The following is a 16,922-nucleotide window of genomic DNA, read 5'->3' on the forward strand; positions in this document are numbered from 1 at the left end:
GTAGCTTGCAGTTTGTGCTTTTGTCCTGCTCATCAACCTAAAGATGCCACCGTGGACTGCCAGTTTGTTTAGCTGTTTTCTGCTTCTTCTAAATTCAGTTTAATGTTGTCATCCTACTACCTATGTTTTTTCTCTGTCAGAAGCTTATTAATTATATCCTGAGGAGTAAATTATTTCATTAGAGCTCAAATAATTCTCTAATCTAATCTAATCAACTGATTGGAGTTAATATTCATACAATGTGAGCAAGGTTTGCCTATTTTTATGTCTTGAAATAGGTACCTCTGTTTATATTCTTTATTATTATATTATCTTTATACAAATAACTTTACACCCTTCATCAAATAATAATAATAATAATAATAATAATAATGAGGAGAAAAATTATTCAGTGATACATTTTGTAATAGTTAATTGATATTGAGAGGACGAATATGTGAGCAGTTTACACAAAGGTTGCAAGGTGCTAAAACCTTAATGTAAACCTTAAGGTTTATTTTATTTTTCTTGACTGTGCCTCTTTTAAACAAACAAGAATTTTAACATGTTTTACTTATTTTGAAACTTATATTACTAATTACAGATGGGTTTTTTTTTATTCTATGTGCAACAATTTGCTATGCATTTAAGTTATATAGAAAGCTAAAGGAAAAGAAAAACTTGGGGATTTCCTTTTCTGAAGAAATCATCAAGGTAATATAAAAAAGTTTACTATGATTCAAGAGACAGTTGTAAAAATCCATAACATGAGATCCATAGGTTTTAGTTTTTCAACATCCGGGAAAAAAAGATTACATGAATATTTTTTTAATTGCTTTGACTTAAAGTCAGGATGTCTCTAACATATTTTTTAATGTTACCAATTTTTTATGGGTTATCCTATGTGTTTTCTGTATAGATACAAACAAAAGGGTCTAATAAGAAAGGTTTTCATAAATAACCAATGTAAAAACAGCTATCCAAACCAACCTGGCTCTATGTGATAGTAAAAGCCCCTTAAAAATAAAAAAAAATGAAAAATATTTATGCCACCCTTAAGGACACAGCTACCGTCAGGTGTTTGTTATAACTGACAACAAGTCTTTTACGTCACTGTGGAGGACTTTTTGGCCCTCTAGATTTCCAGAATTATTATAATTCACCCACATTAGAGGGTTTTAAATCACTAAGCCAGTTTATGGTTCAAACTGCAGCAGCTTAATCAGACTTAAAACTAGACCCCTCCAAAACCTTAACTTTGTGTTTGAGCTATTCAGATTAGAACAAGGTGGTGTCGCTTGGGTCATTGTCCTGTTTCACAGCCCAGGTTAGCTGGGGTTTACGCTCAGAAACCGATGGCTGAACATTTCCCTTTAGGATTTTTTGCCAGAAATCACAATGATGCAAGTAATGACCATAATACTACCACCACCATCTTTGACTGTTGGTATGATGTTGTTTTTCTGAAATGCTGTTAGTTTTAGACCAGATTCAAAGGAACATAGAACTGCAAGAAAAGTTCATCTTTTGTCTCATCAGTCCACAGAATGGTTTCCCAAAGTTTTTTGGGGATCATCAAGATAATTTTCGCTTTTGTGAAACATCACCTGCGTCAGTGTCTGTATCTGTATCTGTATCTGTATCATTGTCTTATTGTTAGGAAGTGGAGATGCTCAACCCTGAAATAAGCAGAGCACTGTCAGGGGATGTCAGGGAACGAAGCAATATGCAATCTGTTTTGAAACTGGAGTATAATGTCCTTTCATGTTTGCCTGTGCAGAAGCGCTCATTCTTATTTTGTGTGTGGCTGAATGTATAAACATACTGGGAAACACATACATGGTACTAGATTTGAGAAGTTATTGGGAAATGATCCATACTCATTAGACAGTTTTTGTCAGTGTGTTTGATTTAAAATTCCTTCGTGATCTCACCCTTGGCTTGTTTAGGGGATAAAACCGGCGAGCTCCTCTCCCTATATCCTCATACCCACATACCATCAAATATCCTCTAAACGGGCCCCTTTTTCCTTTTTAGTTGATAGTTTGCTTGTAATGCCTTTATATAAGCTGTGACTTTCTTTTGGGGGCACTGGTTTGCAGGTTGAAGAGAATCTAAATAGATTCTTGGATATTAATTGCTTTGAAAATGCAATAACAGTTGTTTTGTGTTTCTGTGTTTTCTCCAGGCAGTGCTGCAAATCTGAGCAGCCTAAGCCGTAATAGCTCTTAATAGGTTTTTGTGGTGAGAAATTTGCCATGGTGGATGAACTGTTGCCATCTCATAAAGCCCATTTCTGATTGTAATGCTGCCAAAGCATGAGATATAATTTAGAATATTGGTGGCTTGGGGCTCAGATGTGATGGTTGACCTGTTGTGCGTAATTTACTCACTTGAGTAAATCATTCAGTCTACACCAGATTTGCCTCCCTTGCCCTTCTCAGATTGATTCCTCTCATTATAACTCTTTAACAGCAGCAGAATGAGTTTAGAAATAAAAACCCACAAAATGTGTCTAGTAATGATCATCTGAGTTTTTTATTGTAACAATTTGTGAATAACGTGTAAAATAATGTTTATTTATTATGTAATAAATTAATAAACTCTTTTTTCCAGAGTCGGTAACTGTGACTTGGAACTTTGTGTTTAAATGGATGCCTGTCAGATGTTATTTACTGCTGAGTATGAAGTCTGTCAAAGAGCAACTGTAACTCACTAGGACTGAGTCAGATATGGATTTAGTCAGCTATGTTCTTATTAGACAATGATCTCATTATCTTAATATCCTCTCTCTTGGAAATCCATTATGTTTACTCACATTAAAATATTTTCTTATCTGATTTATTCATAAATACAAGATGCAAGTATCCTGGGAAGAGGAACCCCAACGACTTCTTTGGGCGTCTGGTTAACACGCTACTGCGCATCAGCAAATTGCAACTTAGCAAGGTCCTATTATAGTCGCCAATGGGCTGATAAACAGTGAAGAGCCGCAGCTTGTAGACACGTTGGGCATGCACCGACAACAAGCACAGACACCCTGGGTGATTTTTATCTGACTCCTGAAGCTCGGTTAATTGCTCTTTCCACCAAAGCGCAGAAAAAAAGAGAATTACAGTTATTGCTTGAAGAAAGGGGGTTTGGACAGTGTGACTAAGAAGCCATTATTTCAAGATTTGTTAGACCTTGTAGGAAATTACTGTCAAAGCCTCTTCCTTTTCTGATTTCTGAGCTGCTTTTGCAGGACCAGTTCTAACTGCAGAAAGTTGCTGTTATGTATTCTGCATATTCTGTGTGAGAAGCATTAAGTTCTGGGTTTAACAGTGTTGGAATAAAACTGATCTCATATGTGTATGTATTTCTTTATTTCTAGGTGGCATGTCTGCAGGACTTCTTTGGTGATGAGGACATTTTTGTGGCCTGTGGACCAGAAAAATTCCGTTACCACGATGACTTGATGTTGGATGAGAGCGGTAAGGGAAAAGGTGCTCAAAGACCATCTTCTTTTGTTCTTCCTGATGTAACAACCTCAGAATTATTGAATTTAGGACATACTTTTTGACTTATATAGCAATGCATTTCTACATTAAGAGGCACTCAGGCCCTCCTAGAAAAGAAGTATAATTGATGTGTATTACTCAGGAACCTGTTCACAATGCTCAGGATTCGTTGCATATCCACAGATGTATATTTATGGCCTTGCGTAAAGATTCATATGCTTACAATTTTTGCTTCTATTTATTTGAATTTTATGTAATAGATCAGCACAAATTAGCACTTAATTGTTAAGAGGATGGGAATGAGACATGTTTTTTGTGGTTTCCTTACCATTTAAAAAAAATAAAGTGTGGTTTAATTAATCTCAGTATGAGTACAGCTGTTCTGTGAAGGCCTCAGAGGTTTGTCAGAGAACAAACAGCATCACAAGATCTGAAGAACAGAGCACACAGCTCATGGATAAAGTTGTGGAGAAGTTTAAAGCAGAGTTATGGTATAAAACAATATCTCAAGTGTTGGTTATCTCCCAAAGCACTCTTCAATCCAATATCTAAAAATAGGAAGAGCAAGTCAAAACTGCAAAACTACTAAGACATTAATTAATCAGTGGCCTATAATATAGGCCACTTGACTGCTTAAATAACATAGTTATGCACACCATAAATCTGACCATTATGCAAGCTAGCAAGCTTGCTATGCAAGCAAGCTGTTAAAATCAAGCCGTAAGAAATCCCGTTTGCAGTTTTCCGCAAGCCATGTAGGAGACAGAGCAAACGTGTGAAAGAAAAATGCCAAAACACTATTTGGGAAGGAACACTATACCTGACCCTAAACATGCGAAACACATGGTGACATGTGATGGTGCCAGTATCATGCTGTGGGGATGCTTTACTTTTGCAGACAAGGACGCTGGTCAGAACGGATGGAAAGATGGAAGGAACAAAAGAAGAAAGACTGGAGGTTTAGCTCCCATCAGTGTATTCATATTTTAGACTTTCCTAGTCAAAGTTCGGACCTGAATTCAATTGAGGATATGTGGTAGAATTTTGAAATTGAAATGTTTGCCCATGTTCTCCATCAAATCTGAATGAACTAGGCTATTTTGCAAGGGTCTCTGCAAACAAACAAACAGACATTGACGGAAAAACACTACAAGTGCCACTCCACACAAGCACCATTTTAACATAAATAACAGCCATACAATGTTAAAAAGCAATTAGCAGGAAGAAGAACACACACATCTTTACACTAGGTTATGCATGCATCCATCCATCCATCCATCCATCCTTCCATCCATCCATCCATCCATCCATCCATCCATCTTCCCAGGGGTCTCCTCCCAGTGGGACATGCCTGGAAAACCTCCAAAGGGAGGTGCCTGAGGCATCCTAATCAAATGCCTGAACCACCTCAACTGACTCCTTTTGATGCAGAAGCAACGTTTCAACTTTGAGCTCCTTCTGGATGACGGAGCTCCTCACTATATCTCTAAGGCCACCCACCCAGTCCAGCCACCCTATGGAGGAAGCTTGTTTCGGACGACTGTATTCAGTAACTCATTATTTTAAACATAAACCATTTCTAATGAACTTAGGCCTGTTTGGAATAGATGAACCAGAAAAAAAGAACTTTGCTTTTTGGCTCAGCACTTTCTTTATTACCACAGCCCTGAGAAGCGCCTGCATTACTGCAGACGAAGCCCCATTCTATTTGTCTATTTTCATCCTACCATCACTTGTGAACAAGTCACCAAGATAAGCTCCTCCACTTGAGGATAAGACAGACACCAACTCAGAAAGCAAAGGTTGCCAAATTAGACACTCTCTGGTCCAAGACTACGCCTTGAGATCTTGTCTATGAAAACCGCAAACAGGATTGATGATGAGGTGCGGCCCTGGTGGAGTCCAACAAGCACTGGGAAAGTACACAGCTCTTGGTTTGGACACACAAGGATCAACAAGCCCTTAAAAGCCACCCAGATACCCCATACTCCTGCAGCACCCCCCTCAAAATACCTCATGGGAGACGGTTGTACACCTCCAGATCCATAAAACAAGCATACTCCCATGACTCCTTCAGCAATTACGTGAGGGTAATATCTGACACTTTTCCACAGCCAGGAGAAAAGCCACACTTGGTATCTAACTGTGTGTATTAAAATATATTACTACTAAATGCAAAAAGGACCTTCTCAGTTGTTCACTGGAGCATCAAGGCAAAATAATAACGAACTAGCTTGGCAGTCACTTAAAAACAATATTTAGATAATGGTTTTCTAGGAGCAGCGCCATTTTCAGTTTTAACCTGTTTGAATAGTTTGGACAACCATGTATACACTCTTTCGTTGTCTGATGAGCTAACCCCTCCCTCTTACTTCCCTATTTCTAAGGGGATTGCTCAATCCAGCTCTCCATCCAACGGGTCCGGACTTCCCTAAACCTGGAAGGTCTTACTAAGCGGGTTTACTGGAAAATCTGTTTAAGCTGGTGTCGGGAAATGACTTGGCAAACCTCTAACAGCCTATCTTTTCCAGAAGTCTCGCCCTTCTTCAACTGGTGGCTTGGACAACTGAGTAGCCCACAGCAGTTATCCACTCCTCGACAGTCACTTCTGTTACCGGCTGCTCATTCCCTATTTTACAACTTGCAATTGGTATATGGGTTAGGTTGCATTTAGTGGCTCGGCATGAGCCCCAAGGGCATTGTTTTAACAAGTTTGGCTTAAGGCAACCTATAAAAACCTCCTAAAATCATTTGGAACCAGTCAACAAGACTTATTACCACCAACGAAAAAATCAAAAATAAGGTCACTCAAATAATTGACTCTCCACAATAAATCTAGAATTTTATATGCTTTCTTTAATTAGTAATGCTTTTGCAGGGGTCAGTAACAGCTTAAAAATCAGCAAAACTTAATAATTTGAATAATAGAAATAAATCAATCAACTTAACCTATCTTTCCCTAATGCTGAAACTGGTAAGGCTGAAGAGGCTTTGGAGACGGAGGCTCACCATGGATCCGAGTGGAATGATTTCTTCAGTAGGCAACGAGTAATTGTCTTCTTGGGTGAAAGGCAAATCTTCAGTTTTCTTCCTCTAAGTGGACAGGCGCTGGTGCTCGGGATTTCGATGGTCAAGTTGGAAAAAATAATAATAATAATAAAAAATTTAAAGAACAGAAACTTTGTTGGCATATGTTTAAAACGTCGGTAGTTTCCAGAAGCTGAATAGTTGAAGGAAACCTTTGAGGTGTTATTGAGATTGGTTCAGGACTTCCAGAAGCCTGAAACTTAGAGCAATCAGTTGTTCACTGACCTAGTTCACTTCGGTTGTCTTGGTAAAAAATGCAACAGATGAAATGCAGATTCTCAATTTTGAGTTGCAGCTCTTCTCAGGGCACACGGGTTGATCCTCTTTGTAATGCCGAATTGTCAGCGAGGCTGCGTCTCTGGTCTTCTGATTCATCTGTATCTTCTTTCTCCGTCCGATCTTGTTGACTGGTCTTCTGCGAGGAAACAACCCCGTTTCTTTCTTTGGCACAGTTTTTATAGTGCAGATAGCCTCACTGCTCATCCCTTGTTGCCGGGCAAGCATTCCCATCATTGAGTTATGCAGTCGCCGTGACTTTTCGGTGCTGTCTCCCAGCCTCCGTAGACAGAGTCATAAACAGCCCGCAGCTGGCTCCCTGTGTTATGACTTCCATCTGTTTTTCGGCCTTCACAACTCCCGCTCCTGTCCTGGTGCTATGACGTTTGCCTGTTTTTCGAACTTCAGACTGACAAAAAACAGCGTGCACCTGGCTTCTCGTTTCTCGCTCCCATGCTTGTTATAACTTCAGCTTGCTCGTTGACCTTCCATCCATGCCCAGTTCCCGTTGGCTCTCCTCTGCCCCTCCCATCCTGATGTTATGACTCTGCTGCCTCTGGCTCCCAGGCCATGGTGCACTCCTTATCTGCTCAGCCTCAAGCTTTCTAACACAGTGTTTCTCTGCTTCTTGCTCTCACACCAGTTACAGTAAAAAAAAAACATCACTTCATTCTTTTTATTCATACATCACAATTGATTAACATTACTCCTCTTCATCACATTTAATAATTGTAGAAAAATAGAAAACAATCATACATTTTTCTTTGATTATACTTGTAGTTTTCTACTTCTGAAAAAGATAAGACAGTTAAGACTTGTGAAAAAGATAAGACAGTCACAGTTAATGTGTGACTCCATACAGGCCTCTTCCGTCCTCAGTTCCAGAGTGCAAAGAGCTACTCATTTTACTGTTTCATGACATCTTATCCATGTTATATGATCATTATTTATTTGATACTCTAAAAATTAGGCTCTCATTTCATCATATGTGATTGTTGTTAAACTCAATCATAGTGATACACTTCTGCAAAAGAAAGGAGAATTAAAACAGCTTTAAAATGTGAACATTTACCTCTGTATATTTCATTGATCCAATTATGAAGATTGAATTAATTTCTGCATGGATACATGGAAGGATCTCCCCTCATTTTGACAACTCCACATACGTAAACCACATGAACTCCCAATAAAATACATACAAACTGTGAAAACTGTGAAAAATATCAAGGAGTATAAACAGTTTTGAAAAGACACACTGCTTTGTGCATGAACATAGACTGGATATATTGACCGATTTAGCCTCCATTTATTTGTTCGTAGCGCTCGAATTGTTGTTTCTGCATTTTAAGAGCCAGAACAGAGAGAGATGTGCTGCAGGTTCTCATACATGCAGGGACGTGCACAGATAGACGCTAGGTGGTGCTAGAGCACCTGCCCTTTTATCTTTTGGAGAAAAAAGTGCCCTCCAGAAATCTTTTTTTTTTTTTTTTTACAGTGTATAGTGTGGGGCCCAAGGTAAAATTTCTGAATTTAAAGGCCTATAATACCAGTACCCCACGTTTTGAAATTTCCCCCTCCTTCGCCAACACACATACGTGTCCCACCTCATGTGTCTCAGCGGAGACGGGCTGCGTGCAGATCGGAGAGTTGGACCTGCGCTGGTCCAGCTTACCTCTTCTCTCCTCCCCTCCGCCGTCAGATAGAGCCCTGCCCTGCCGACAGGCCGGCTAACCATCCAGGAAACAAACAAAACGAATATACTTGCTTCCTAAACTTCAGATGAAAAAGTTAAAACTTCACATGCCTCCATTTTATCTAAACAGAACAGGCCAATCAATGGCATAGCTTTACCAGCTATGTCTTCTATGCGCCACCATGCGCCAGGAAAATGTCTACGATTTAACTCTAAGATTAAATTAAAAGAAAAAAAATAAATTCAAATCTATCTCATAGATGTACGTATTACATTTGCTATTATGGTCCATGAGGACTTCTGTTTGACTCGTGTTTTTTTAATTGCAAATACGGCCAAATGAGCTGGTTAACATTACAATTCATGCACTACTAATATACCTTTAATAAAGTTCAGTAAATGTGGGGCATGTAGGCTAAGTTGTATTTTCTACTTCTGTGTGTGTAAAAATGATGATGTGATCAGAATATTTTATTTTCTAAATAGCAGACATCAGTTCTCAGGACTTGTAATCTCATTAATTTTTATTCTCTAAGAATAACTTCTGACATATATCACACTGGCTACATGCAGAAATATAGATGATTCTTCTTATGATCATATTCTCCGATGTTGGTTACATTGGACTATAAAGATTTTATAACTCATTTTCTGGGTATAGTTGATTTACACTGTAGAATGGTCACTGGCTACTCACATTACTGAAGATAACTCATTTAGTGTGACCTACCTGGTAAATTTGGCAAAGTAACCTGCTTTGCTACAACAGACGGTTATTTGGTGCAGATGACATTTTGTGATAAAAGTACAGAATGATATAGTCAAGACAAACACGTTGTGCTCAGTGTGTAAAAAGAAAAAGAACGTGAGATAACGTAAGTTTCAAATTTGACTCAGGAAGTTCAGGTTGTGAATCAGTAATCTAACTTTAAATCAGTCTATGATAATTTTGTTGCCTTATTAATCTTGAGAATTTTGTCAAATGCATTCTTGTTTTGAGTTTTTTTTTCCTGGGTGGTAATTTCCCTACAACCCACAGGACAGTTTGTTTTGGGGGTGCTTAGTAATACATAAAAATTATGTTCATGTTGTGCCTGTAATAAATGTCACACTACAAAGGCAACTGACAGCTCCATGTGCCGCACAAGGTGCCCTTTTTTTCCACTTGAGCACTTGCCCCCCAAAATGTCTGTGCACGCCACTGCATACATGCATTATAAGCACTGTTCTTAGCATTATAATCAGCCATTCACAATGGGAACCAGAGGGAAATAAACATTTACTCACGTAAAAAGCAGTTATCTGAATCCTTTTCGGGGTCTGTTGATCTAATTAAATGAGGAACAAGCTATAATTACAGAGAAGTATAAACTGATTTGTACAATCTAAACCAACCACACTCTCTGTGGAAATGTATTGCCATTAGCAAATGATGGGAAACAACCTCCTTAAATAAAAACATTTACTATGAGATGTGACTTCTGTGATTAATGAACTTGATGTAAAATCCATGTGGTTTATTACTTGAGCTTCAGAAGGACTGCCGTCTTTCTGCTTCAATTTACAAAATAAATTAAGTCCACTGTCTCGAACCTTATTTCTTATTCCTTCTCTTGTCTCCAGTTCTTGTTTCACCTCTTACAGCCCCGTTCCCGTTCCTTCCATCTTCCAGCCATGGCCCACTGAGGATACTCTCTGTCCTCACTTCACCCATCTGTGATTTGCTTTCTGCCTCTCCTTCAGCTGCCATGTAGTGCTCATCTGTATTCCTACCCTCCTCTGCTCCCACCTTTGTCCCACATGAATCAGTCAGTGCTGGCTTTTGTTCAAATTTTATTCTGTCCATTTGTCTCATTTGTATCCCTTTATTCACTGAATAATATCCATCCTACATGGGTCTCCAACCTCCACCCCTTCCTATTTTGTTCTCCCTTTCTCTGCTCATCATTTTTCTCCTCACATTTGAAAAACATAATACTTACTTGAATCCATTAGCCAGTCTTCCTTTGGCGACCTTCTCTCTTGAGAAAGACCACAAAGCCACCACCTACATGCAGCCAGGCTTGGAGGGCTATGTTTTTTCTTCTGTATTCTCATTAATTACCGATGATTATCTCTGTAAGTGGTGTTCCTAGCAATCAACCTAGTTCTAGCTGTGTCTCTCTGGTTAAACTTAATACTTTTCAATCTTGGCATCAGTAGTAATGGCACATGAAGTTAGTGGAAGTGTCTACACTATTGCCCTTCTGTTAGTGTTCACAATTATGAGTCTTTTCTTTTCTCACTGGGTTGTATAATTTTTTTATATAAGAAGACCCTTACTGACCCAAAGGAAAATATCTGTCTGAATATACAAAGATATTTATGATAGCCAATAGTCGAACCTCAGCTTCAGGAGAAGCAGTGTGGTTTTCATCCCAGCCATGGAACACTGGACCAGCTCTACACCCTATTTAGGGTGCTTAAAGGTTCATGGGAGTTTCCACAACCGGTCCACATGTGTTTTGTGGACCTAGAGAAGGCATTCAAAGGCATTTTTCCTCTTTTTTTCAAAGCTTTTTAATGAGGCATGGAATTGTGGAAGGTCTTTAATGGAATCACCACTGGAAAAGTATGGACAGTATCATAATATTCTGTTATACACAATTATTTATGGCTAATTTCAGTTGCAATACCTTTTAATAGAGTGAAAAACATTACCAACCCACTCGTGGAAATGTGTGAAAGGAGGAGTCAAAGTGTAAATGGTATGCACAAATACCTGATGTCATCGTTTTAAAGAACTCATAGCGAGCTGTAAGAGAGACGCCATCTGATCTAGTTGCTGGTTTGTCTGCTGTTGCCGGTCGAGGAGAGTTCGGAGGGCCGTACCATGTGACTGGATCTGCTAACTGTGTTTGGTTAAAGTTCGCTGGAGCGCCTCTGCAGGGTCCGGCTGGTTTGAGTGTTCTGTCATCGTTTTAAGGGCCGATCTGACCCACATGCAGAGACACTCGAGAACAGAGAACTGTTTAATCAGTTTATTGAGAATGGGCAGCTAGCTTTGAGCGGCTCAGGAGCAGGAAACCCACACACACTGCGCAGAGTGAGAACACAGGTAAGATAACCGAATCTCAAGTGGTTAAGAGAAAACCTGCACGCTTACTAATTGAGCCATGTAACCCACCAGGGAGAAGGTTCAGAGTCTGGGGCCGGAGCCCAGAGGGTCTAAGGATTGCCAGCTGGGGTTCAGTCCACGTTTCTGTAAGCTGTTCCATGCAATAGTTGAAGTTCAGGGGAAACCAGTTCGGGTCCGGAATCCGTATCTGGAGAAGGCAAAGAGAGGCGATTAGTCACAGAGAAAACTTGAGAATCAATTCTTAGGTCTCTAGAGACAAGGAATTGGCCGGCAGGAAATACCGCAGAGGGCAAAACACTCAGGCAAAGGAGTGCTGGCAGTCCTTCCTCTTAAGGCTCTCCGGCTGATGGGATAACGAGCCACACCTGATGCATTCCCCTGGTGTCTCCCAGCAGACGGCACCTGGTGGTGGGAACGGGTTAGCAGCAGGCAGGCAGGGAAGCCATACTGACACCTTCCCCCTCAACGGCCGCCACCCGGCGGCCCAGAAGAAGCGGCCCGGGAGGCCTGGAAGTCGTGGATCAGAGTGGGGTCGAAGATGAAGGACTCAGGTACCCAGGAGCGGTCCTCCGGACTGTAGCCCGTCCAATTGACCAGGTACTGCTTTCCACAACCTCGTCACTGGGAGGCAACGATCCACTGGACGGAATAGACCGGGTGACCTTGGAATTCCCGGCTGGAGGGCAGAGCAAGCTGGTCTGGACAGGCTTTAACTGAGAGACATGAAACACAGGGTGTATGCGGAAACTGGAAGGCAAACGTAAGCAAACAGAGGTGGGACCAACTAGGGAGTCAATGGCGTACGGACCAATGTACCTGGGAGACATCGGAATGTCTCGTGCAGTGAGCCAGACCGTCTGACCGGGGTGGTACTGCGGGGCAGGGTTGCGTCGTCTGTTCGCATAGCGCTTGTTCTGGGCTGACGGTGGAATCCCAAATCTGCCTGCATTTGGCGATATGATGTCGACTGACGGGACAGCAACGTCAGCCTCCTCTGAAGGGAACAGTGGGGGTTGGTATCCCAAGGAGATCTCAAAAGGAGTGCGACCGGTTACCATCGAGACATGGGAGTTGTGAGAGTATTCAGCCCACAACAGATGGGTGCTCCACTCGGTAGGATTTGCCGACTCTAGTTCCTGGTTGAGGCACTCGACTTGGCTGTTGGACTGGGGGTGGTGGCCCGAGGGCAGTGCAGAAATGCCTCCAGACCTGAGAGGTGAACTGGGGCCCCCGGTCAGACAGCAGGTTTAGAGGGATGCCGTGGAGGCGAAAAACATGCTTGACCATCAGCTTGGCGGTCTGGAGTGCTGAAGGTAGCTTTCGGAGGAGAATCAGGTGGCAGGCCTTGGAGAACCATTCGACGACCGTCAGGATAGTAGTCATCCCGTGGGAATTTGGCAGACCGGTAACAAAGTCCAGAGCGACGTGAGACCAGGGTCGCCTGGGGACACAGAGTGGCTGGAGCAAGCCTGCAGAAAGGCTTGTTAGATTACTTGCTTCTGGCGCATGTGGTGCAGGAATTGACATACTCTCTGACGTCTTTATGTAGTGTGGGCCACCAGAAGCGTCTGGAAATCGCGGCTATGGTTCGGCTGACTCCAGGATGAATAGAGAACTTGGTTGAGTGGAACCAGTTGACTAGTTGGGGCCGCCCTGTAGCAGGGACGTAGGTCCGTCTGGGAGGTCCCGTTCCTGGCCCCGGGTCATCCAGAAGGGCTCGCTGCACCAGGTCCTCTATCTCCCAGGTAAGGGACCCAATAGTACAGCTGGGGGGCAAGATGGGGGCAGTCTGTTTCTCCGAGTCCTCGGGATCGAACTGGCGGGACAGAGCGTCAGGTTTCAGATTCTTGGAACCAGGCCTGAAAGAGATAGACAAATTAAAACGGGAAAAGAAAAGCGACCAACGTGACTGCCGTGGGTTTAAACGCTTAGCTGATTGGATATAAGATAAGTTTCTATGATCCATCCAAACCAGCACAGCATGTTCTGCGCCCTCCAGCCAGTGCCGCCACTCCTCCAGGGCCAACTTGATGGCCAAGAGCTCCCTGTCCCCCACATCATAGTTGCGCTCGGCGGAGGACAGGCGGCGGAAAAAGAAGGCACACGGGTGAAGCCTTCCATCCTTATCTGAGCGCTGGGACAGGACCGCCCCCACGCCGGTGTCTGAGGCGACCACCTCCAGGGTGAACTGCTTAGCGGCATCCGGGTAAATCAGGACTGGGGCTCAAATGAACCCTCCTTTCAGTTGGGTGAATGCAGCGTCGGCCTCTGGGTTCCAAGTATAAGCCACTTTGGTGGAAGTCAGTGCGGTCAGTGGTGCCGCCATCTGGCTGTAGTTACTGATGAACCTCCGGTAGAAATTGGCAAATCCGAGGAACTGCAGCAGCTTTCTGCGAGAATCAGGGACTGGCCAGTCCTCCACGGCCTTTACCTTGTTGGAATTATTAATCTGAGAATATTATTTAATATTAATATTTTAATATTTTATCAAATAATATTTCGGTCTGTTAAGGGTTGTCCTGTGAATACCAGCCCAGTAAGGCGATGGTATTAGGACAAAATAGAAAGGTGTGAGACGAGCTCTGACATTATTGAACAGCATAAACTCTGTACACACATGGAATGAATTCACACAATTTCTTAAAATACAAGAATTTATGAACAAAAATAAGTCAACTCAAAGTCAAACATATTTCAATCAACAAACTCTTTACTATGCTAAAACAATCCAACTAAACTACCAAGCAGAATTAAAGAATAAGGAAGACTAATGGGCTATGTACAATATAAACAAGTTGATTAAAGATGATTGAAAACCAAGACCGAAAGAGTGATGCAACATTGCATGCAATGTTATTTATGTTTGAGAACCAAGGATTATCTTGAAGAATCTGGAAACGGAGTTAAGTTAGTCTTGGAACTAACTTAGGCAATAATCAGCAAACCTTTAGACAACCATTCACAATGCAAGATCAGATAAAATATTATTTTCATAAAATAATGTTTTAAATAATGATCTGCTGAATAAAACCAACCTTCTGGATGACTAATTCTCAACGGTGTCTAATTAGCTGCCTTTATTTATTTAAATAATATTTGAAGAAATATTATTAAGGGAGTATTTTGGAAAAGAGCCAAATCTTTCTGGAGAAATGGAGCTTAATGGTGTTTACTTAGTTATCAAATCTAGTAAATGATGTTTAGGAACTATTATTCACTAGCTTGAAAACTAACAACCTTTCTGTTAAATACTCTTTAGTAGCAAGCACGTGTTTTTACCGGTTAGCAGTTGAGCTAACAAAAACTGCTAATAGCTTAGCACCAGAATCAACACATACCTTTAAAATACCAGGGTTAATAAAAGGGTTAAAATGCATAAGCGCGGACAGCGCGTTATGATCAATCTTCTGTGTTTAAAATCACCCTTCAAGTAAAGTTTGACTTAACTTAAAAACACACAAACACAGAACACAAACAGGGCATGTGTGCTGCAGATAGCCTGCTAGCACTAAGATGGCTGAGTTTCACACAAACAAAACCAAACTTCATAAATGAAAACGTTCAGATCATTTCATCCTAACTGTTAATCTGCCCAAACCTAACCTCTGACCATGGTGAGAAAGTCAGCAATGCTTATACCTTAATTTCCCCTCTTTATGAACGAAATCACCCGGTACACAAACAGTGCTTCACTCATACTTAACTTGTGCATATGATCGCGTGATCTTATGACACTCTTGGATACAGTTTGAAGAGTTTATGTCTTTTTGCCAGCAAAAGACATTAGCGCGCTTTGTCCCCCTCCTATCCCGATGAACAACGGTGTGGAAGAGAGAGTTTAATGTTGAAATCCATGGCTGTGGGTCCCAACAACCTTCTCCGGGTCTGCACGAACCTGTCCATGCTCCAGGATGAAGCCAAGGAAGGAGATGGATGACTGATGAAAGTCACATTTCTCAGCCTTTACAAACAGTCTATTTTCAAGCAGGCGCTGAAGAACCAAACGAACGTGGTGGCGGTGCTCCGGGAGACTTCTGGAATAGATCAAGATGTCATCGAAATACACAAATACGAAGGTGTTCAAATAGTCTCTCAGCACATCATTCACGAGAGCCTGGAACACCGCAGGAGCATTGCACAGTCCGAAAGGCATAATAACCAGGTATTCAAAATGTCCTAGCGGTGTCTTAAAGGCTGTCTTCCACCCGTCTCCCTGGCGGATTCGCATGAGATGGTAGGCATTACGGAGGTCTTACTTAGTAAAAATAGTGGCCCCGTGGACTGGCTCGAAAGCCAAAGCTAAAAGTGGCAACAGATGTTTATTCTTAACAGTAATAGAATTTAGGCCTCTATAATCAATACAGGGATGTAAGGTCCCATCCTTGTTTCCCACGAAAAAGAAGTCTGTTTCAAGGGGAGAGGAGGACGGCTGGATAATACCTGCTGCCAGGGACACAGTGATGTACTTTTCCATTACCTGCCTCTCAGGCTGGGAGATCTTATAAAGCTGGCTAGTGGGTAATGGGGCTCTGGGAAGGAGCTCTATGGCGCAGTCGTAGGTGGGATGGTAGTGACAGGGCCCGGGACTTAATGAACACCAACACCAGGTCACGGTAATCGGAGGGGACCAGGGTCAAATCCGGAGGTTCCTCCGCCTCACCCTCCTCTACCTGGGGTCTGGGGCAAATGGCAGACTGTAAGCAGGAAGATAAACAATTCTCTGACCAGGCGTCAACTCGCAGCTCAGCCCAATTTAGGTGGGGATTGTGGAGGAAACCCTAGCACTAATGAGCTCTGATTAATAGAAAATACGAAAAAGGTAATTAATTATCTGTGGTTATCAGACAGAACAAGCTCCAATGGCTCGGTCTTATGGGTAATCCTGTGTAAGGACAACCCATCTAAAGCCAGAACCTGACGGGGCTGGGACAGGGGCTCAGTAGCGATCTGCTTCTGTAACACTAGGTTTTGATCGATTAAGTTCAGCTCGCACCCTGAGTCGATCAAAGCGGTCATCTGTGCAGCGAGCTGGTTTATAAACAAGGTCGCAGGCAGGGTAAATCTGGGGGCTTGGTGTTCAGGAGTACGGTCCGTCGGCCCCCCTTTCACAACCGACGGACCCCCCCTTTTGTCCGGACCGAACAGTCAGAGATGAATTGTTCTGGGGAGCCGCAGTAGAAACACTGATTTGCTTCTCGCCGTCGCTGCCGCTCATCTGGGGAAAGCCTAGCCCTTCCTAACTGCATCGACTCCGGCTTGGCGTGGCTGA

General features: G+C 42.1%; 1 protein-coding gene across 3 annotated transcripts in view; it reads left to right on the top strand.

The window, feature by feature from the left end:
* Positions 1 to 16,922, top strand: part of LOC124876004 (serine/threonine-protein kinase DCLK1-like) — an 89,882-nt gene that overhangs the window by 24,539 nt on the left and 48,421 nt on the right. For 2 of the 3 annotated variants that reach the window (XM_047378467.1, XM_047378465.1), the window contains exon 4: positions 3,353 to 3,464. In XM_047378467.1, coding sequence (XP_047234423.1) covers positions 3,353 to 3,464 — 112 coding nt within the window. The remainder of the gene's footprint in view (positions 1 to 3,352; positions 3,465 to 16,922) is intronic. The other variant, XM_047378466.1, reaches the window with a different exon arrangement.

This window comes from Girardinichthys multiradiatus, chromosome 11, assembly GCF_021462225.1.
Source record: "Girardinichthys multiradiatus isolate DD_20200921_A chromosome 11, DD_fGirMul_XY1, whole genome shotgun sequence".
In the NCBI taxonomy this organism is placed as follows: Eukaryota; Metazoa; Chordata; class Actinopteri; order Cyprinodontiformes; family Goodeidae; genus Girardinichthys; species Girardinichthys multiradiatus.